Source organism: Theobroma cacao, chromosome 1 (assembly GCF_053813885.1).
Source record: "Theobroma cacao isolate CCN51 chromosome 1, ASM5381388v1, whole genome shotgun sequence".
Taxonomy (NCBI): domain Eukaryota; kingdom Viridiplantae; phylum Streptophyta; class Magnoliopsida; order Malvales; family Malvaceae; genus Theobroma; species Theobroma cacao.
In genome coordinates this window covers 31,601,032-31,625,218 of record NC_142639.1, presented here as the reverse complement: position 1 = coordinate 31,625,218, position 24,187 = coordinate 31,601,032, and the positions used below count along the sequence as shown (strand labels likewise).

The 24,187-nt window shown below is 33.2% G+C and overlaps 3 protein-coding genes across 4 annotated transcripts; 1 reads left to right on the top strand and 2 right to left on the bottom strand.

Moving 5' to 3' along the window:
- The first annotated feature begins 211 nt into the window (after positions 1-211).
- Positions 212-3,959, top strand: IAA11 (indole-3-acetic acid inducible 11). Its single transcript, XM_007050096.3, has 5 exons — positions 212-915; positions 1,881-2,200; positions 2,584-2,707; positions 3,362-3,423; positions 3,510-3,959. Exons 1-5 carry the CDS (start codon positions 545-547, stop codon positions 3,557-3,559), a joined length of 927 nt encoding a protein of 308 aa, XP_007050158.3. The 5' UTR covers positions 212-544; the 3' UTR covers positions 3,560-3,959.
- A 321-nt stretch (positions 3,960-4,280) lies between these two features.
- LOC108663797 (Leucine-rich repeat transmembrane protein kinase family protein) lies at positions 4,281-7,930 on the bottom strand. The gene is made up of 2 exons (XM_018129248.2): positions 5,106-7,930; positions 4,281-4,997 (listed from the first exon to the last, which is right to left on the bottom strand). The coding sequence occupies exons 1-2, from the start codon at positions 7,792-7,794 to the stop codon at positions 4,585-4,587; spliced, it is 3,102 nt and encodes a 1,033-aa protein (XP_017984737.2). The 5' UTR covers positions 7,795-7,930; the 3' UTR covers positions 4,281-4,584.
- A 4,512-nt stretch (positions 7,931-12,442) lies between these two features.
- On the bottom strand, positions 12,443-16,420 carry LOC18613060 (bifunctional TH2 protein, mitochondrial-like). 2 transcript variants are annotated; one of them, XM_088803414.1, is made up of 6 exons: positions 15,887-16,420; positions 15,661-15,769; positions 14,554-14,844; positions 14,012-14,429; positions 13,604-13,870; positions 12,443-13,226 (listed from the first exon to the last, which is right to left on the bottom strand). In XM_088803414.1, the coding sequence occupies exons 1-6, from the start codon at positions 16,066-16,068 to the stop codon at positions 12,811-12,813; spliced, it is 1,683 nt and encodes a 560-aa protein (XP_088659540.1). In that variant the 5' UTR covers positions 16,069-16,420; the 3' UTR covers positions 12,443-12,810. The 2 variants fall into 2 exon arrangements, with proteins under 2 accessions (XP_088659540.1, XP_017969917.2); XM_018114428.2 differs by having other exon boundaries at positions 12,443-13,223.
- Positions 16,421-24,187: the final 7,767 nt, after the last annotated feature.

Genomic DNA, 24,187 nt, shown 5'->3' with positions numbered 1-24,187 from the left:
CACATAATAAGAACAATAAAAACAAAAGGGTGAATCATTTATTAGCATTTTGGTTATATTTTTGCTACAAGCAAAGCAATTTCTCTGTTTGTGTGTTGCCGAGAAATTGAAGATATATTAATGTTAATGGTAAATGAAAAGAGAAGTGAAGGTCTAGAAAGCAAAGCAAAAAAGAAGGTTTTAGGGAAAAAAAAATCATTGATGGAGGCGCATAAAAGCAGACAAGGTAGGCCCCAACTCATCACTACAAACACCAGCACCAGCACCAGCACCATTGCCCAACACCCGCACCTTCCCAACCTAACCCTTCCTTTTCTCCCTCCTCCTGGTTTTCTTTTTCTTTTATTATTACTATCATTTCCAGTTTCCCAATACACACCAAACATTTGCTTCACACCCTCCTAAAATCTCCTTCCTTGTTCCTTTTCTTTTCTTTTTACCATTTCTCTCTGCCTACCAAGTTACAACCTTTACGTGTAATTAATCTCCTGTTCTTGACTGTAAAGTTTGAAACTGTGGTCCAACCCAAGGGGTTTAATTTTCAATGCAAGGAGGTGTTGTTATTCGTGTTGGTAGTGGTGGTGGTTCTGAAAGTGGGTCAATGTCTACAGTGTCAAGGGAGGACAACATGGTGGTGTCCTCGGAGGATTCTTCATACCCAGATGAGTCTGAGTTAGAGCTGGGTCTTGGCTTGAGCCTTGGTGGTGGTTTTAAGATACAACAAGTTTCGAGGGGTGGTCAATATGCTAGGATTTTGACTGCTAAGGATTTCCCTTCTGTGGTTTCTGCTGATGCTTCTTCATCTCCTTCTCCATCATCTTCGTCATCTTCTTCTTCATCTTCTTTAAGTAGAGCTAATGTCACTGCTGGGACCAAGAGGTCTGCTGATTCTGTGGCTGCTGCTAATGGCTCTAGGTATGCTCTAATTTCAGCCTGATTTGTGAGTCCATGTAATTGCGTTTTTGGGTCCCTGCTATGAGTTTTATGTCCTGATTGTGCTTCTTTTTTATTTCTGAATTTTATCTGCTTTCTGTAATTCTGTTATAGTACTTGGTTACCTTCATTAGATATGTTATAATCGATTACAAAACTTTGGTACAATAAACAGCCAGCTGCCAAATTCACAAGATCAGGAGAAAGAGATTTAAGGAAGAAAAGAAAACTAGAATCCTCCAATTAGGCTCGAAAGAAAATTTAGCAGGATGTACTTATGTTTACAATTACAAAGATATTGCTTGCATGATTAATCATGCAGAAAGGGATTGGCAAGGGAGACAACTTTATTCTTAGGTTGTTGAGGATTAGGTATGAATTAAGGATGCTTCCACTCTCATTACAATGGGTCATGCTGGCGGGAAACAAACTATTTAGTGCTTCTGCTTATTTCGAAGATGTAACATCAAATGGTCCTGATCTTCAATAACAAATTCAATATATATTCCTGTTTGCTTGCTAATTTTAATAATTATCTTTGAATCAGATGATTGGTTATCTTTCTTTGCCACTCTATCTGTTAACTATGTAAAGCAGTAAATAGGAGATCGTCCCAGTGTTATATAATTGATCAAACTCCAAAGCTCCCAACCAAAAAAGGATAATTCTTTGGGCTGAAAAAGTGACATGATTCCATACACCAGTTTATAGAATGAATAGGCTCCATCTGAGTCAAAGGCACAAATCCATGCAATCAAGACAGTTTTGATGTGTACAAGTATTCTTTTGGTATAACTTTTCTGGTATTTCCATAAGCAGCTGATATCGTTAACATAATTTTGAGTTGCGGTGGCCGGGTGTTAATTACTTATTGGCAGCTTTTGAACCTTTTCTTTGCTGTTTTTCCCCCTGTTAACATCTGTTATTTGTCCTTGAATTTGTAACAGTCAAGTCGTGGGGTGGCCTCCTATCAGAGCTTATAGAATGAATAGCATGGTTAACCAAGCAAAAGCAGTGGCCACTGAAGGATTTAACTCAACAATGGAGAACCATAAAAATGAGACCTCTATGCTTGAGAAGAGGACCATTGGCAGCTACCAAAACAGTGGTAATTCTAAACTCAGGAAATCCCTGTTTGTGAAGGTGAATATGGATGGAATTCCAATTGGAAGGAAGGTTGATCTGAATGCCCATGAATCCTATGAGAAGTTAGCAAAAACCTTGGAAGATATGTTTCTCAAAAACACCACAAGTGTCAATCCAGTAGGTGAGGTTTCCTAATTTGTTTTGTTTTGATCTTCAAAAGATGAGTTAAGTGCCCATTTAATTACTGATCATAGGGATGTCTTAATTTATGCAAAATCAGAATGTGAACTTGAGTTGTCATGCAAGAAAATTTGACAAGCATCCTATGTGTCTTTTCAAGCTTTGTGTCAAAATAGGAAACATTAGACTGGAAAGATTTAGAACTTTTTAAGTAAAGAAATGTTAAACCAATAGAATTATAGGAGGAGCTGAGATTGAAAGCCTTTGAAATTCCACTGTAAAGAAGGTCCTGATTCAAACAAGGTGAAAGACTACATTTTTCTCTTTGATGATCATCAAAGCTTGTTTCTCTTCTCCTAATCTTGTCATGATTTTTGTGATTAGGATCAAGGGTGCGGGAGCATGAAGTGGCAAGACCTTCAAAACTGCTGGATGGATCATCTGATTTTGTGCTTACTTACGAGGACAAGGAGGGAGACTGGATGCTTGTTGGAGATGTTCCTTGGGAGTATGTATAATTTCATTTTTATATATCACTTTACTTTTTAATTTTTTTCTAAAGTCTCAGTGTCTCACATGACGTTTCTAAAATGAACTTCTGTTTTTACTGCCTGGAGTGAAAAAAAAGTAGATCCTTGGGGAGTTTCTCAGTGTATATATGTATAAAACTTTTTTAAACTATCAAAGTGCGCATTCTCCTTTTAGCCTTATAGGCAATTGCATTTATCTTATGTATTAATCAATTTTTTGGACAAACTGTCAATTATTTCGGAATAAAAGCTGGGGAGAGTTAAAGGAAAAGCTTAACATCTTTATTGCATGTGCCTTTCCCCTACTGCCCCTGAATTTAATATATTCCCTTGAAGAATTGATTGCATATATCTCAGTGGTCATCTTGACTGGGTTTCTAAGGGAGGACATCACTTAGGGGACACCATAATATAATGCTATGTATGGACATCTTGTCTTGTGTGTGTGTGTCTGTTTTAAATATACACAGAAGGGGGTTGACATAGAACTTTATGACAATAAGGTGAACAACTTGAAGAGGCTAAAGCTAAGCTTATTTGTGGAGTAGGAAAGAACTAGATGTGAAGATGTATTATGGATTAAAGCTGTCTCCTTTTAACACTCATTATGAATGTTCTCTGATTTGATTCAGGATGTTCGTTAGTTCTGTGAAGAGGCTTAGAATCATGAGGACATCTGAGGCTACTGGATTGGGTACGCATATTCATATTCTCGTCTGATTCTTGTTTAAATTGCTTTTTCCATTCATATCTTAGGTTACTTCAATTCATAATTTACAGCTCCAAGGTTACAAGAAAGGAACCAGAGACAACGAAGCAAGCCCATCTAGAATATATCTCTCTCAAGCCCACCATAAGATGAAAAGGGCATGCTAGCAACATACAATGCAAAAAAGAAATACAGAATAGTTAAAGCATTTTGACTGAGTAAAGTTTGATCCTTTGTGGCTCTCTGTTTGTTTCCATTTGCTGTTATTTTCTCACATGTTTTCTACTTTTCTTAAATCTCGATTACAGTTCCAGGGAATAGTCACCACACGTTTTGAAAGGCACCGATATCTTAGTTTTTAATGTAATATATACAAAATACCTAGTAACTGCTATATATATATATATTTTTTTTGTTGCTGTAAATAACAGAGCCATTTTACTGTATTTTTTTATTTTTGGAACCTCAGAATGAGAGTGCTTTCCTTGTCAATGGCAAAGTTTATTGTTTGTGTCTTGAAACTTCTGCACTTATAATTTTCTGCTGGTGTATTCTTCTTTATACCAAACTGAAATCTCATCCATTGCATATAGCATAAGAAGTGTGCTAATTGGGAGCGTGATTGACATGTATGTCAATACAGCCATCGGGTCATCTTAGATTATGGTATGTATGTCATGGTGGCTCATCTATATCAAGTGGTTTCTGAAGGGGTTTTGAAGATAATCTCAAAAACTGTGTGGAACAAGTCAATTTTAACCAGGATTGGCCTTTGTGTCATCTTTAGGTTCTTCTTAAAGAAGTATACTAGCAGCAGGAAAATTGATTAGGCTTGTGTAGAATTTCTAATAGCAAAAGAAGAGGAGAGGTTTCCAAGAATTGATCTGTAGATCTGTACTATTACAAAAAAAAAAAATACATTGGACAATGAGAGGTAACAATTTCAGGTACAAGGGATTTATCTGCTTGCCTGACTCCCCCATGGAACTTTATTTGCAGGAGAAATCCAGCTGATATACCCGTTAATTTTGTGGACAACCATATGATTCAGTGATTACAAGCATTAACAAAAACAATGCTACATACAAACAAGTATTTCTAATTTTGACAAAATAAGGGGGCCGGAGAGGGAACGCTTCTCTGTTCCTACACGAGGCCATTTACAGGTGATGTGCTGAAGACTGGCACTGGCTTCTCTTTGCTAGACGCATTACCGTCATTGTTGCTAATGCTTTTTCTCCGAGGCTTTGCCTCACCAAGCATCGTAATCACATCCCTCATGGATGGTCTGTCCCTGGGGAGCTTGGCAGTGCAAAGAAGTGCTATCCTAACAACTAACAGCATCTCTTCTTGAATATGCTTACAGTTTCCTAAATTGGGATCTAATACCTCTTCTAGAGCTTTGTTGTCTCCAACCTTTCTTCTAATCCATTCCACAATGTCTACAGATTCTCCAAACTCGGGATCTAAAGGCCGCTTTCCGGTTAGAAGTTCCAGTAAAACCACTCCAAAGCTGTATATGTCAGTCTTTTCATCAACCTTCAAGGTGTAACCATACTCTGTCACACAGTCATTATCAAATAAAATGAGCCACAATCTATAAATTAGCATTATCATATTAAACAGAGAATCAAATCTATAGAAGTGAGATGTTAATTGTAACTTACCAGGAGCTATGTACCCGTAAGACCCTGCCACCATTGAAACTGTTTCATTCTTTCTGACCATCATCCTTGCCAAACCAAAATCAGCAATTCTTGCCTCAAGATTTGCATCAAGCAGTATGTTATTCGACTTGATGTCTCGATGTATGACAGGTGGATGACAATCATGGTGGAGATATGCAAGCCCTTGTGCAACTCCGAGTGCTATGTTATACCGTGAAACCCAATCTAGCAGCAACCTACCTGCTTGTTTGCCATGCAAGGCTTCTCCTAAGCTACCATTTTGCATGAACTCATATACTATCATCATGCTATTATCATTATGAAGAAATCCTAGTAACCGAACTATATTTCGATGCCTTAGCTTCCCTAGGAGATTCACCTCTCCAACAAAATCTCCACTGTTTCCTGTTTCAATGTCAGTTCCTGATCTCCACAACTTTTTAACAGCCACAACTGCATTTGATTGTGGCAACTCAGCCTTGTATACAACCCCAGTGGCTCCCATTCCAACCACGTTTGACTCTTTAATACAGGCTAGGATGTCAGCAGCTGTGAAACCAAGTCTCTGGAATGCCATTAATCTCCACGGCCATTCTCCACTGCCTGCTTCAAACCTTTCCTCGAAGCAACCGCCACTTGAATACCACTTTTTATATAGCAACCGCCCACCGATGAGTAAGATTCCAGCTGCTAAAACTGATGAAATCCCAATGAGCCATTCAGCAACAATATGCTTTGCGCGCAAGCTTCTCTGCCTCGATGAAGTTGGTGAATATCGGTCACATGGACGGAGAACACCGCCACAGAGACCAGCATTGCCCGCGAGGTCATCTGTGTTGATTGTTCTTAGCACACCATTTGCAGGAACTGGACCCTCTAGTTTGTTGTATGAGACATTGAGCATTTCTAAAGCTGGCGAAGTTCCAAAATTATCAGGTATCCCACCTGTTAGAGAGTTGTTAGATAAATCAAGAACAGCCAAAGTGGGCATCATGGCAATTGATTTCGGAATATCTCCAGTCAATTGGTTATTCCTCAGATTCAATGTAACTAATTTCACACACGAAGCAATGCTCTTTGGAATACTTCCTGTAAAATGGTTTGTTGAGAGATCAAGCACAGAAAGTGAAGGGCAATCCTGAAATTGATCTGGGATTTCACCAATCAAGTTATTGTTTGAAGCAATAAATGTTTGCAGACTTGGGATGGAAAGAATGGTAGACGGAAGAGAAGATCGGAGGTGATTACTAGAAAGATCAATAAAGGAAAGTGATGTAGAAGAAGCAATATCATTCGGGATTTCCCCAGTGAGACTGTTATTTGCCAATTCTAGCCTCTGTAGCTTCCCAAGTTTGCCTAGTCCAACTGGAATTGTTCCGGAGAGCTTATTATTCTGCATTCGAACACGAACAAGTGACAGACAAGTTGACAAGCTGACTGGCACTGGACCTGAAAGAGAGTTGTTGAATAGAATGAGCTTGGTGAGATTGCCCCCATTGCACAAGGTTGCCGGGATTTCACCAGAGAAGGAATTGGACGATATGTCCAACCACTGTAATGGCGAATTCTTGCCCAGATCAATCGGCAGTGGGCCTGACAAGGAATTGTTCCACAGCTCAAGCACCTCCAATTGTGCCAAACCTCCGAGTCCCGCAGGGACTGAGCCTGATAATTGATTGCGCATTAGATTCAAGAGTTGTAAGTTCTTCAGCTCGGCAATCTCAGCAGGAATCTCTCCAGATAAATCGTTATCAGACAAATCCAGCAGCTGCAACGAAGTAAGGTTGCCAATTGATGGTGGAATCTTGCCTTTAAAATTGTTCTTGTACAAGAAAACTGTTTCTAGTAACTTGAGCCTCCCTAGTTCAGCTGGAATCTCACCACTAAGACTGCCTACTGCCATATCAAGGTACTTTAGACTGGAGAGGTTACCAAACTCAACCGGTATTCCACCTTCAAATACATTGTACCCCAGAATTATAGTCTCCAGCGATGAAAGCTGCCCCAGCTCTCCTGGTATCTGACCAGTGAGATTATTTCCAGAAAGGCCAAGAAATTTCAACTTTCGCAAGTTCTTGAAAGATTTTGGAACTGAACCCTGGAAGAAACTTCCTCTCAGGTCTAGAGTATCCAATGAAGTTGCATTGCCAAGATCCTCAGGGAGAACTCCTGAGAAATTGTTGCTGGAAGCATTCAGCAAAGTTAGTGCTGAAGCTCTTCCAAAACCCACAGGAAAGCTGCCAGTGAAGAAATTCTGGCTCACATCAATGCTGTTGAGTGATGTGAGATTGGATACGGATTTTGGCAAAGTAGAAGACAGTTCGTTGCAGCACAAGTTGAGAGCAGTAAGGCTTTTCAGCTGTTGGATATCATCTGAAACTCGTCCACTGAGATTCATACGGGAGAGATCAAGCTTTTCAACTGTACCGTCAGAATTGCACCATACTCCAGTCCAGTTACAGTGAGCTGAATACTTGAGAGCTAAACTGTCAGGCAATTTCCAATCCTGAAGGCTATTCAATGGATCAATAAGACTAGCCTTTATGGATAATAAAGCCGATACTTCCTCATTCAATTTGGTTTTTTCAACCACATTGGCAAGACCAAAAGAACAAGAACCGATGCAGTAGCAGAAGAACAGCAACAAGAAATGGATTTTCAACTGCATATTCTTCTCCTTAACTGCCATCAGTCTCTTAGTACTCCACCATTTCCACCGTCAGGCACTACTAGGGAGAAGTTGGGCAAAGTGGGGTGATTAGTGTGGAGCAAACTTGTGCATATGTGTTGAATTTTGATGAGAAGCGATGGGGAAAGAAGACTGATTGATGTAAAAGTGTTGGTATATAAATATTAAGGAAATGGCGATTAGTTTAATTTAGGGAGAGCTCGTGAGATCTTGGGTTCTGCAACAGCTGTTAATCAGCTAGTACTGACGGGGAAGCTTTTGGAGTTATTGGAAGTTTCTCCGACAGTAAACGTGGGGAAAGAATGTGTTTCTTTCTTCTATTTCTTGTATTTGATAGTCAACTAAAGCAAGTAATGATTGATATTTTTATCTCATATTCTCATCTGTGATGAAAATTACAGCTAAGTACAATATTCTACTGTTATAGACAGCATTTATTCAATGCATTCTTGGTAAAACCCCATATCTCTCTGCTCATTTGGAGAATTTTAGCATTTATTAATTGATCAAAATCCGAGTAAGACCCAATTAAATTTAGTTACTATTTTCACGGTTGTAGCAAGAATATGCACCAATCCAGAGGGGCAGTTGGGATTTGCATCTATTCTTCCCCCTAGCAAAGAGCCCAAAAAGCTTTCCACCTGGTAAACCTTGTGTACAATATTGTCAAAAGCTACTTTCAGTAGCCTTAATAATTGAAAAGCTGCTGCATATGCTCAAATCATTTCAGGTTCAAACCCCTACTTTGGCACAGATGAAGAGAAGCGATAGGGTAACTTCTAAGTATGACAAGGATTTAGGAATCATGATGCTGATGTACATGTGACTCCTCCCAGCATCAAACCAAAATGATAGTGGGAATTTGAATCCCATTATTTTAATACTTAACACACAACCCTTACTCTTGTGTTATTAAGCTCTAATAAATCCAAACAAAAACTCAATTATGGTAAACCTCCATTTGATCTAACAATCCACATTGTTTTTGGGTTTATTTTAAAGACACACAGATCAGCCCCCATCATGTCCTAATAAATTAAACAGTGTGAGTAGGTTAGTTATTTGTTATGATTGAATACCATGGAATCTTTCCATGTTATGGGCTAAGTAAACAGAGAAACAAAGACAAGATTAAAATAGCCAACTTTTTGCTTTTGCCCTTTTTTTCTTCTTTCAGTACCAAATGTTCTTATAGGCATTGGCAATGAAAAATCAAATTTACCCTTCTGGCCAAATGATCATAATCTCAAGCTAAAAATTGTTTAAGCGACTCAAAATTGTAGATTTAATCATTGATTAAAGGCCACCTTCTTGATTAATGGATATCTTAAAAGGTCGTAAACAAAAACTTAGAATCCTAAGTACATGACGATTAAAAACTTTTAAAGAGTAAGGGGAAAAGCTTTTGCATGTGGATAGGTTTGTCCTTTTAGAGAGAGGAAGCTCCCAATTGCATCATTAATAAATACCAAAAGACATTATAAGGAGAAAAAAAAAAAGGGGGGGGGGGGGGGGGGAAGCAAAAGAAAATGGGAGGAAGTGTTTGCACATACCATCAATCATGGTCTGAGTGCAGTCCACTAACCGCCATTTCCTCTTTAGAAAAAAACCATTAAACTATCAATAAAAGGCACTGATCCCCACATGCTGACATGTGGGCTGAAACGGTGCATTTGTTTTTTTTTTTTGTTATCCTATTGGGTGATTGCTAAAGTAGATGGATGCCATGTGAACTAGAAGGCAGCAGCAGATTCCTAGGGAGAAGTATTTCCTTCCTTCCTTTCCCATTATTAGAGAGAGAATTGAGATTATGAACAAATATGGATATAATATAGTTCAATTTGATTACTGGTGTTGTATCTGAGGGAATTTATGAGGAAATGAAGGCTGACGTGCTGCCCACATGGTTTCATGCCCTGAAACTACACCTAAACCAGCCTTTCACAGATGGAATTAGATCGGAGAGAAAGAGAGAAAAGCATGTCTAAGAACCATTCAAGTTCATGCAATACGGACATGTGGCACATGCTTGAGCTGTACTTGTATTAAACTGCTACCAAATCTTATTGGTCCAACTATGGTGTCATGGGTCATTACTTTCTCTTTAAAAAGTTAATATGATAGAGTGTACAACGTCACCGTTTATAAATTTTTCAAAATTCTTTTATTTATTTGATATAAAATTTTTAGATGCATTCTACTTTTTTTTTTCTTGAAGCGTTAGACGTGACATCTTCACCTACCCACTTCGATATTACTTAGTGTGGAATCGAGTCAAGGTTAGGTTTGTTCTGATACTACTTGTTACGATCCATTACCCTCTCTTAAAAAACTAACTTGATGGAGTATACAACGGTCACTGTTTATAAGCTTCTCAAAATTCTTTCAATGTGAGATTTTTGGATACACTGCCTATTTTCTTCTTGAAATCTTTCTTCTTAAAGTGCTAGGCGTGACACATGGAGTTCACTTCTGCTTATAAAACAGAGGACAAAAAAAATAGCAAGAAAGAGAGGAAAAAAGGGAACAGAGGAAGGATGCTATTTTAATTTTTCTTTCTTATTTAGTTGTTTGTCTCCCCATTTCTATATTCACAATTTTCAATATAAAATTTATTAATAATATATCAATCAAGATGCTAATTAGTGATCAATTCAACATTTATATTTCAACATATACATAAGAACTTTAAAAGCTTTTCTCTTAATAGAGTGGTTTTAACAGTTCAAAAATAAAATAAAGCATGTACATTCAAGCTGGCCATGTTAATGATGTCAATAATGGTACGTTTGGTTGGCGGAATAGACAGGAATGGAATAGAATAGTTATTATGTGGGAATAGAATGAGGTGGGAATAGAATAGAATAGTTATTACTTAGTTTGGTATGACAAAGGGAATAGAACAGGAATAATTATTATGACTTATTGTAGTGTTTGGTTGGTAACAATAATTTTGGAATAAGAAAGGAATAGAAAATAAAAAGACAAAAATACCCTTTATTATTTATGTGATATTTTATTTTTATTAGATTTTTTAAATATTAATAATCTAGAATTTAATTAAAATATTAATAATAAATCATTTAAATATTAACATTTATTTAATTTAAATATTATTATGATTAATTTTTATTTTATTTTATTTTTAAAATATTCATAATTGATAATTTATTTAAAATATTAATAATTGATAATTTCAATATTAATATTTATTTATTTTTTAAAATATTAATATTTTATTTAATTTAAATATTATGATGATCAATTATTTTATTTTATTTTATTTTTGAAAATTAATAATTGATTATTTATTTAAAATATTAATAATAGATAATTTAAATATTAATATTTTATTTAATTTAAATTTTATTATGATTAATTTTTTATTTTATTTTTTAAATATTAATAATTGGTAATTTATTTAAATATTAATAATTGATGATTTAATTATTAATATTGTTTATCTAATTTAAATGATATTATGTTTATTTATTTTTAATTTATTTTGTTTTTAAATAGAAATAATTTATAATTTATTTTATTAATAATTGATAATTTAAATATTAATATTTTATTTATAATTTAATATTAATATTTTATTAAAAATTGGAATCAAGTGAGAGAAAGAGGAGAGAGAGAAAAATAATATTTTATACTAATAAAGTTGTAAATTTTCAAACTTGTAAGGGGTATTTTTGTCTTTATTAATTTTTAAATTTATTCCTCAACCATGGAATAGCTAATACCATGGGGGAGGGTGGTATTAGCTATTCCTTGGTTTTAAAGGATTTTGAAGAATAGCCATTCCATAGGAATGGCTATTCCTTGAATCATTTTCCAACCAAACAAAGGAATAAAAATTCCTTGGGAATAAAGGGGGAATGGCTTAGCCATTCCCCCAACCAAACATGCTATAAGTACCTTATAGTAGGATATTTTTATATTATTTAAATTGATTAAATAAGATTAAGATATTTTATAATTGAATTCAGATAAGAGTCTAGTAATAAAATTACCAGTCGTTATAGATTCAGATAAGATTTGAGTAATTGTTTTAGAATACCTATTATTGAACGTGATTATAAATAATAAATTTTAATTTTATACATAATATTTTTTATGTATAAATTTTTTATAATTAGTGTAAAACTTAATAAAATTCATTAATTGTTATAAATATAATTTTAAAATTTTAATTTATTTTTATATAAACTAAATTTAATATATTAATTTAATTTTTATTAATAATATATATAAATAATGTTAAATTTATTTTAATCATGTATTTAATATGTAGTATCTAAGTTATTAAAAAACAAATTCAAACAATAATTTAGAAATTTATTGGAATATTCTATCAAATAATCAAATTCAGATTAAAGTATTTAGCCAGTGACGCATCTTGTTACGCCCGTTACTTGCCAAGTCTCCCCATTCATTTTGACAGCTTTTGCTGTTCTGAATTTTCTGTTTTTAGCCTATTTTCTCAATTGCTTGGTGCCAATTTTTGACAAGCTCTCAACTCTGAATTGCTAAAATAAGGAAAAAGGCAACCTACATAAATCAAAGAAAACCACAGGCTGAATAGTAAAAACTCCTGCTATGAACTAGAATGAATTGCTTGGATGAAACTGATAAACACTAAATATGCAAACCAACGACCAAAAAGAACCGATAGCATAACAATCATACATTTCCATCCACTGTTGTAAATGAAATTTTATCTCGATATTACAACAAATTTTGAAATTACTTTGCTTAAATGCAACCAAATAGAAAGGTCGAAAGAAAACTGAAAATGGCGCTAGGCCATGTTTCAGTAACTACACAATTGCACCTGTGATAGCAGGCGGGCTCTGTATATTAATTTCTGTATGACAGTCCCTATATAAAGAAAAAAAGAATCAGGGCTGACCTGTGGCCCTTCAGAAAAATTAGCCACAGTTGAGATTCTATATATCCTACAGTAAATTGCTTCCTTTAATTACCATTGGAAGCATAGAGAGGGTTTTATGATCATGAACCCAGAATAAATGCATGTATCTCATCCCAGCTAGAGACTGTATATAAAGTGCCTGAAAGCTTTTTCCAAGTAGAAGAGCCAACTTCAACCACTTCTCTCTGTTTCACCACCAAACCAGAGAACAACGGCATAAAAGAAACGCCAAACTGTTCTCCCAATCTTCTCAGGGTGGGACTTGAACCCATCACAATACCTATGTCTGCTTCAAGCAAGCAGAGTAAGTCACCAACTGAACCTCCAATATAAACCGTCAAGTGCTGGCAATCATTGCCTCTGCTGTTTAATATGTTATTGAATGCTTGAAGCTTTTCCATGGGAGACTCTAACTTCTTAGTGATCTCCCCTGTGGTGATGGACTCTTCACAAGCTAACTCATTGGAGTGCACATTCAGAGCTTTTAGATCCCCTGCTAAGTAAAATAGGAAGAGGTAAAAGCATTAAATTTCAAAAAATTATTACTTCAGCAACTGATGGTCTTTGTATTGAAGTAATCCTAGGTTCTAACTATTATAGAGAGCATGAAGGCATAATAAACAATCGGCATACTTTGGATATACTTCCTGATAAATGATATTACATTATATGCTACAACATCTAAAATCCAAGTTTGTCTTCTAATAGAAATTTCTCTAACAATTGGGTGAAGAACAGATCTAGTCATCCTATATGTTATGTCTAGACTCTAGATCTTTTATCCGCATCTTCAAAATTACTATCAACTTGTGTGTGTGTGTGTGTGTGTGTATTTATATAACTAGCATGACTTGTCTGTGTTCCAGGGATTACCTGATGAAAAAGCTGAACGAATGAGATCCCCACACCAACAATAAGAAAGTATATGTACAGCAGCAGTCGGATTTTCAACTTTCATGATTTTCTGAAAAAACCATTTACAACCATCTTGAAGGATCAGACTTTGGCCAGCCCTTTTTATATCCTCTTGATTTAAACCCTTAAGTACTCCTGACTGCACCACTCTTGAATTTGCCTTCTTCTCAAAATCTGCAAATTGCTGTAGGGCTTCACAGAGACCTTCATAACTGAAACTTTTCACTGCACAAGTAGGGGGATGAAAGGTGCATTACTTTTAGTAATATTTCCACTCAACAGCATTAAGTCATTACCAGTTACTCCCACAAACATTTGTACTAACAGGGTATAAAAATCAAGAAGACTACCAATCATTTATCAAACCTGTCTCAGTTGGTGTGATGCTTTCTACACACTGCTCAAACTCTTCAGTATACTGGGCAGAAAGAGCATCCCATGTGCTCCTCAAATCAGCTAATGACATCTGAGCAAGTTGGGTTTCAGGTCCATCAGGTTCAGCCTTCTGCATAGTTATAATTGCAAGCTCTGCTAAAATAGCAGAGGAATCCAAAGCAGTGCATGTCAAGTCAAAGTCACAAAATATGGTGAGTTGGCCACCCGCAGCAGGGTCTAGCATCCGAGACAAAGGGACCACTGCTTCCTGTATAATCAGTTGAGAAGAGAAAAAATCTACTTCCAGTCTCATAGATTGATGGTAGAGCTTTTCTATGACATCCAGCTCTTCGCCTGTCAAAGATATGCTTAGTGTATCCAGCAACTCTTCAATTCGAAAAGCATAAGCCTGAAATCAGAACTGAGCAAAGTGACATTCTTTTCCTAACAACCAAAACAAGTATTCTTGTTTGATCAGCAAAGTATCAAAAAAACACCACGGAAGAAACTTAGTAATCAATAATCTGGTGAACCTCAAAATTTTGAGAGCAATAATGATCAATCCACTTCTTGTAAATGTGACTGCTATCATTAGGGTCTAGAAGAGCTTGGATCTCTTTATTTATAAAGGCAAAGAGCCTCATGCAAGGTGCAATAGCGCCAAGTGTATAAGCGGCAACTTTTGTCTTCTCAAAAGGGGTTGCAATTTTACCAGGAACTTTTTCTCCTTCAATTCTACCCGAGGCTGTTGCCAACAAAAAATCTGTATACTTGGCTGTTGCATTTGTTGAGCTACTCTCTTCTGGGAGTTCAAAGCCCCATTCCTGCAGCAAGGTCTTCATCAGAGTAGATACTTAAAGCAACCACCACTATGAACACGAAATGAAGAAAGAAGACACAGACATTGCAGTTACATATCTGTCTAGTCCAAATGGTTACCGGATTGAACAAGAGGAAGCCAGTTCAAAATCTATTCTTGAAATATACTAAATCCTATAAGGGAGGATCTCAGCTGAGAAAGTATAGAATTTAGAGAAAGCATTATTATCTTGCGCACTGGTTCTAGAGTTTAACGACTCGACAAGCAAATTTATATGCTTGTCACATGTCCATTATACTACAAATAAGGAAATCAAGATTGAATTACTTATGTTAGCATATATAATTATTAATTAAAGAAACTGTGACAATTAATCAAACCCACTTGTGGAGCTTCTAAACTTCACAACCGATGTATAAGGCAATAATCTTTTAGCAAGTCATAAACTTGCATACCATGAAATATGGCCAACATGGCAGGTTAAGATTAATAAACCCGAAATCACTCCTTGGGATGAGATTTGAAGATTTAAAACATTATCATATGTATTAAAAAAAACAACAACAACAAATCAATAATCAATAGGAAACAAAGAAAGTATTTGTTTGTCACAATTCACACTAATTCATATCCTCTTCACTTGTTGCTGTTTTTGTTGCCATTGTGAATCCAATTCAAATATTAATAATCATGAGCTCTGCTAATAATGAGGACCACAATTTTAAGGAAAAAAAAAAACTGATGACGTTTCTAATGCCTGTTTATTTTTACAGAAAAAAGCACTAAAATACTAAATAAAGAAGAGAAAAATAGAGCTTACTCGGACACGAGAATCGTGTGATTTAAGCTTGTCCTTAACGTGTTTCCTTAACTTTCGTATTGCCTTCTTGTCTTCCTCATCATCAGCACACTCCTCCGCTAACTCGTACCTGAAAATTCCCAAAAAAACAAATTAGGGAAAGAAAAAAAAGATAAACGGTCTGAAGACATATAGCGAATCCATTAAGCTTTGTAAATTAGAAAAGACTGATTCAAAGGATTCTCACGCGTTAGCAAAGGCATTGAGCAAATGAACATCTTGAGATAGATAGTGCAGAAAAGCGTCGGCGTTTAAATTGCCGGCGGCTAAGCAAACGAAGAAAGGAGTGTAGTTAACAAAAACCGATTCGCTCCTAAACTTGTTCCATAACTTCCTCGCGATTCCTCCTTCAACGTCCATCCCTCCCATTCCTTCGTCCGCCACGCTGTCGTTTCGATGAAATACGGTTGATCGGATCGGAGGAGATGGTTTCGAAGTAAAGAATGTTTCGAGATTTCGACTAAGTAACAAATAGAAACCCAACAAATGAAAGGAGTAGAGTTGGTAAATTGATTAATTTATACGTTTGATTTTTATTGTTTATTTGGAAATATAATATTTTATTTTTTTAAAAGAAAAAGGCCAAAATAAAAAAAGTCTGAAAGAGCGGAAAGAGAAGAATTTGATTAGAGGCCGGCGGTCAACGGGAAGAAAACATGGAGGCCTCGTGAGAGAGAGAGAGAGAGAGAGACTGAGTCTGGTCTAATTTCTTTCTCTACTTCTTCTCCGTAACACTGTGTTTCCTCGGGAGGGACGGGAGAAAAGGGGTAAAAGTATGCCACGTCCTCAATTTTAACAATGCCACGTAGGATAAATAAAAATTAAGAATGGAAGAGAAATGTGGGATCCATTCATCCCCCATACACGTCCTCCCTCGTCTCCGTGTGGGGAATGCATTGCAGCTTGCTTAATCTGTGGCACGTCGGCCAGGTCTTATTTAATCAATCAAATTAAAGGACACGGCTCTTTGACCATCTTTCCCGACCCCAATTATTCCAAGATTGCTTTTTCTTTTTTTAGAATGAAAGGGTTGCAAGTGTGCTACCTCATTAATCAAGTAAAATAAAAAATCTTTAAGGATCAAAAATTAAATATTAAAACATTTGTAATAATTAGTTAAACGAAAATTTTTATTATGAATATATATGTGGATGTATATTATATCACGATCCAAGAGTTCAGATTGGATCAAACAGTTAAACAAGCTAAATAGTCTAATAAGCTTGATATATGAGTGTAATTTGATTTAAACTCTTATATTTGATTATGTGTATCTAGAATTGGATTAAATTACATTAGATTAAAATTTAAATTTAATCTATCCAAATCAACACCCTTAGCATTATCTTTATCTTGTAAATTGTATCTATATAAGAATTATTAGCCTATAAATAGGCATCTTCCTTTATTTGTAAATATACACTCTTGAATAATTAATATTTTTTTCTCATAGATATACTTTTAGGTTATATTTCACAACATATTATCAACACGATTTTCTAATCTCTCAAGTTTTGGTATTATTTAGTTTTCATCACAAATTCAAAAGGATTTTAAATTTTTTAATTTTTGATTTTTTAATTTTTGATTTTAACAAATCAAGTAAGTGGCTTAATATCTTTTGGTGTTTTCATTCCCTAAAAATCAACTTCAATGTGAATTTTGCTATCTTATATAGTATTTATCATATTTTGTCCTTTGATTTATTAAATTAGGTTAAATATGAAAATATATATAATATTATATGATTTATTTGTTCAATTCCAACTACGATTTTACCCAACATATATAAATCTATCTTTGATACTAAAAGATTTTGCATATGACATCTTGAGTTAAACATATGAAAACTTTGTATGATATCTTTAACAAGTGGAAAATACTATATTTTGGTAATTTGAAATACATTTTGTTTTAGATTTCATATCTTTTTGCGATTGAACAAAATAATGAGCTACTAATGAAAAATTAGGAAATTCATCAATTCCTTAAAGTGAATACGACATAATTTAATAATTATAGTCATAGATGTGGAAGAGGTCGCTATAATAATTGCAATCATGGTGGTTACACTGATCACTATTCGAAGAATTAATTCACCCACCAGAAGTGGATGGATAATTTTACCCGTCAAAAACCTTTACCCACTAAGAGTGGATAGATACCTTTACTCATACCTACTAGGAGTAGGTGGATATCTTACCTTTACTCACCAAGAATGGATAGATATTTTTACCCATTAAAAATGGATGAGTAGCAAAAAGTAGAAGAAAAAGACAACAGTGGACAGAATAAAAAAAAATATAAAAAATGTGTGTCATCGATGTGGCATGAAAAGTCATTGGTCACGTATTTATCATATGTCGAAACATCTTGTTGAATTTTATCAAGCATTACTAAAAGTTAAAAGAAAAAAAATACCGAAACAAATTTTATTCAAGAGATTTTAACCATCGCCAAATTGATATAACATATTAGATGTTATTTATTTTCTTGTCTACCCTAAACGAGGAATTGATCATGTGATTAGTGATTAAAATATACAAGAATAAAATTTCTTAAATGATTTGTTGGTATGTTTTAGTATAATTTATCATGAAGATGTTTTTATATGTTCTCATTATATTTAAATGATATATTTTTATTATGTGTTTTAATAATAAATTATATATTTAATGTTATCTTATGTTAACTTACAAGTTTCTTATTATATATGTATCATATTTTATTGAAAAAATATATGGATATTTATCTAGATTGTACTATACAAATATTAAAATGATTGAAATTCATACTATAGTAAACCAGAAGTTTACTAATAATTTTAATGTTTAGCATGATCAATTGGGTCATCTCAAATCACTAATGATGAAAAATTATTGAAAATTCATGTAGTCATATATTGAAAAATCAGAAAATTTTTTAATCTAATGAATTCTTATTTGTTGCTTGCTCTAAAGGTAAATTAATTATAAGGCCATTATCATCATCTAAAGTTGAGATTGAATCCTTTACATTTTTTAAACGTATTCAGGGTAATAAATATGGATCCATGCATCTGTCATATGGACCATTTAAATATTTTATAATTTTAATCGATGCATCAACTAAAATGGTCACGTGTGCTTATTATCAAATTCAATTTGGCATTTGCAAGATTACTTACCCAAATCATTCGTTTGCAAGCTTATTTTACTGATTATGCATCAAGACTATTCATCTTGACAATGTTGGTGAATTTACATCTCAAGCATTTAATGAATATTGTATATTAGTTAAAATAACTATTGAATAACCTATTGCTCATGTTCATACACAAACGGTCTAACAAAATTGTTTATTAAACACTTCTAACTAATTGCAAAGCTATTGCTTATGAAAACTAAATCCCCTTTTTTGCTTGGGGGCATACCATTTTGCATGCGGCAGCAATTATACGCATCAGGCTAACGAGTAATCATAAATTCTCTCATATACAATTGATTTATAGTTAGGAACTAAATATTTTTAATTTTAAATTTTTTGAATGTACGCTGTATATCCCAATTGTTCTACCACAATACACAAAAATGGATCCTCAAAGGAGGTTAAGAATATATGTTGAATACGAATCTCCATCTATAATTAAATATCTAGAACTATTTACAAGAGATTTATTCATGGAAAGGTTTGTCGATTGTCATTTTGATGAAATAGTTTTGCCAAAATTAAGGAAAAAAAAGTAACTGAAAAAGTAAATTTCTTGAAATGCATTATCATTATCTAGTTTTAATCATTACACAAATCAATGTGAATTTGAAATTTAAAATATAATTCATATGCAAAATATAGCAAATCAGTTACTAAATGTACTTACTGACCTAAAAAGAATAACTAAATCTCATATATTGGCTGCAAAAGTGATAACTCTATGATATATAGTTATTTTACCACATTTTGGTTATAAAAATAAATAAGTTCTTGTATTTTCAAGTTAATTTTAGGTAATTTTTATATTTTCCTTTATTTAGTTTAACACATTGGAATTATTTTTAATTTGAGTTCATTTTCATATCAATAATTTTAATTTAAGAAATTTCTAATTTAGTCTCAATTTTGAAGGTTCTCAAGTGTTAAGAACTTCATGGAAGTGACATATGCAAGATGGTTAGGTGTAGAATTTGTTGAGCATGTTGTGGTCTTTTTACTATAAATTTTTCTACTAAACTTTAAATGAAAGCTAAGAGAAAAAGCTACAACTTTGTTGTTCATCATTTTGCCCAATTCAGAGTGAAAGGTGATCCAAATTCGTGTAAAAAAAAGAGTACTGCAATAGGGAAGCAATGTGAAATAGAACACTTGATAGTTGCAGCTCTCAAAATGAAAGTCGCAGTGCTGAAAGGCATATGGAGCAAATTTTTAAAACAAAATAATTGAGAGTCGCAGCTTTGGGGCTTATTTCCATAAAAAAAATTTTGACGAAAATTTGGAAATTAGGTTAACTTGTGCCTATTTAAAGGATTTTTTTAGAGAATCTTAGTGGAGGCAACAAGCAATTTCTTTGAAGAAAAAGAGCCAAAAACAAAGGAAGAAAGTAAGAGAATTTGAGAGAGAAACAAGATCACAAAACTTCAACTATTGGTTTTCTTTCTTTACTTTTGTATTTTTCTTATTTTCTTTGATTTGATTAATGGCTAATTTTCTTAGGATAAAGTTTTTATTAGCTATTATGAGTTAAACTATTTTTCTAGAATTGTGGTGGATTTCAACATGTAGTTTGAATATTTGTTTCTTTTTTATTTACTTTGAATGGGTATAGTTTTACTTATTCAAATTTGCTCTTAATGCTTTTGATTGTCTAGCCAACAATTAACTGATCTATGAAGCTAATTAAGACTTGATAGAAAAAATTTAAAATTAGACTAAAATTTAAATAATGTATGTTCTTGTCGCTTAGGTGATCTGACTCGTGATTCGAGTAGACATATGTCAATTGCCACATATAGCCAAATTGGAACACTAGCTTAATGAACCTTATTTAATTGATTACTATAGATATATAGTGACTCAATTAAATTAGGCATTTGCGCAAGCATCTCGACGGAGACTTGTACATAACTTTGGATTCTAGGTGAGTAAAACCACCCATAAATGTAATTAACAAGAGAAGCTAATATCAGATAAAATGTTGATGAACCTATAATCCTAGGTTTTAAAATATTACTTTTCTTAAGTGAATTTTTAATTCTGTTAATTAATTTAGTGTTTGCTTTAATTTAGTTTTAATTAATTTCTAAAACATCAAGTTACTTGAATAAGATTAATTTGTCATAATTTTAGTACTTAGAGAAGAATTAAGAGTAAATCCTTGTGATATATGATTTTGGACTTACTATTTATATTACTTGTTCGATACGTATACTTATATGTGTTAAATTGACAACAAAAAACTCCAATTAGAATTGATGTCCCTATAAGACAAGGTACGCTAGAAACGTGGGAAACCAATCAGTTTCAAAAATAAATCCTCAAAAAAGAAAAAAGAGCAAATATACAAGATAATTAGAAAAAGGAAACAAAAACTCTAGAAAAGACCCATGACATAATTGATAAAATTTCAGAAAAAATTCAAGTACCTAAAATCATTGAAAATGAAGAGATTCCAACAAATTATGTCATGATGGGAAAAGGTGTGAAGAAGAGATGACTGATGCTGATATGTTAGAAAAAAATATTCTCTACTTTTCATGCCTCAAATGTGCTCTTGCAATAGCAATACTATGAAAAAGGCTTTAAGAAATACTCTGAACTGATTTCATGTCTTCTTGTGGCTATGAAAAATAATGAGCTATTGATGAAAAATCGTGAATCCGACCCAATTGGTTCTGCTCCATTCCTTGGAGTGAACGCGACATTATTTAGAAAGTATGGTCATGGTCGTAATCATGGTCATAACCGTGGACATGGAAGAGGTCACCATAATTAATGCAATCGTGATAGTTACACAAATTATTATTGTGATAGTAAAAGCACCCACTAAAAGTAGATAAATAGTGAAAAAATATAAATAAATAAAAAAGACAAAAGTAGACAAAAATAAAAAGAATATAAAAAAATGTCAATTATCAATTTGGCATGAAAGACCATTGGTCACATACTTGTCATATGTCAAAACATCTTGTTGAACTTTATCAAGATCACTCAAAGATAAAGGAAAACATATCAAAACAAAATTTGTTGAAGATGATAGCCAAGTTGATCTAACACATTTTAGATGATGCTGATTTTTTTGCCCACCCTGAACGACGAATTGATCATTTAATTGGTGATTGAAATCCCAATAATGAAATTTTTTAAGTTGTTTTGTTGATGCATTTTAGTATAACTATATTATGAACTTAGTATGTTTTAGTATAACTCTATTAAGAAGTTGATGCGTTTTACTATATCTATTAGGAAGATTTTTTTTGTGTTTTAATAATAAGTTTGTATTTAATGTTCTTTTATGTCAACTTGTAAGTTTCTCACTATATATATTTTTTATTTTTTTGAAGAAAATATAGATATTCATTTGGCTGGATCAAAAATCAATGATGAAATATATGTCTAATAGATAGTACTACAATGCACACTATGTTTAAAGACAAGAAGTATTTTTCCCACTTCATAATTGAAGAAGCTAATGTCACTACAATATTTGGTAGTACAAGATTAATTAAAAGCTCCAAAAGAGCTAATATTTCACTACTTAGAGGAACAAAGTTTATAATAAAAGATGCATTATATTTTACTAAGTCTTAAAGAAACTTATTAAGTTTTAAAGATATTTCTCTAAATGGATATCATATTGAGACAACGAATGAAAAAAATACTGAATACTTTTATATTACATCTATTATCTTAAGTAAAAAAGTGTGTATTGAAAAAATTACCCGTTTTGCCTTTAGAATATATTACACAAAAATTAGAATGATTAAAACTTATGTTATAATAAACCAAAAGTTTACTGATAATTTTAATATTTTGCATGACCGGTTAGGCCATCCTAGATCAATAATAATGTGAAAAATTATTGAAAATTCATATGATCATCCTTAGATAAACCATAAAATTTTTTAATCTAACGAATTCTCATGTGTTGTATACTCTCAAGGTAAATTAAGTATAAGACCATCACCAGCTAAAGTTAAGACTAAATCTCCTACATTTTTTAAATGTATTCAAGGTAATATATGTGGACTCAAACATCCATCATGTGATCCATTTAAATATTTTATAGTTTTAATCGATGTACCAACAAGATGGTCACATGTGTACTTATTATCAATTCGCAATTTAGTATTTGTAAGATTACTTGCACAATTAATTTGTTTGCAAGCACATTTTTCTAATTATTCAATCAAGACAATTCGTCTTGACAATAGTAGTGAATTTACGTCTCAACCTTTTAATGAATATTGCATGTCAATTGGAATAAATGTTAAACAATTTGTTACTCATGTTCATACAAAAAATAGTTTAACAAAATTGTTTATTAAAGCTTTAAATTGATTGCAATGCCATTACTTATGAAATCTAAACTCCAAATTTTTATTCGAGGGCATGCCATTTTGCATGTAGTAGCACTTATATGCATCAAGCCAACGAGTTATCATAAATTCTTCCTTATACAATTGGTTTATGGTCAAGAACCAAATATTTATCAACTAAGAATTTTGAGATGTGAGCTATATGTTCCAATTGTTCCACCACAACATACAAAGATAGGTCCTCAAAAGAGGTTAAGAATATGTATTGGATATGAATCTCCATGTATAATTAAATATCGAGAACCCTCAACAGGAGATTTATGCACTGCAAGATTTGCTGATTGCCATTTTAATGAAACAGTTTTTCTAACATTAAAGGAAGAAAATAAGCAACCAAAAAAGGAAATATCTTGGAATGCACTATCATTATTTAGTTTTGATCCTCACACAAATCAATATGAACAAGAAGTTCAAAAAATAATTCATTTGCAAAATATAGCAAATCAGTTGCCCGATACATTTCTCGACTTAAAGAGAGTAACTAAATTTCATATACCAGCTGCAAATACCCTAATCAGAATTGATGTAGGACAATCTACTATTGGTAATGAGTCTAAGACACGTCAGAAGCATGGGAGACAAATCGATTCCAAAGATAAAAATCCTACAAAAAAAAGAGTAAATATTCAAGATAGTCAAGAAGAAAAAATAAAAACTCTAGAAGAAACCCTTGACATAATTTCAAAAGAAATTTAGGTACTTGAAATTAGTGAAGATGAAGATATCTCAATAAATTATGTCATGACAGGAAAAATATGGAATCAGAGTGAAATAAATGTCGACGATATTTTTACATATAATATAACGCTAAATATTATGAAAAAAAAATGAGGATCTTAAACCTATATTTATTGAAGAATGTAGACATAGAAATGATTGGCCAATGTGGAAAAACGCAATTAAAGTGAAATTGAATTTAT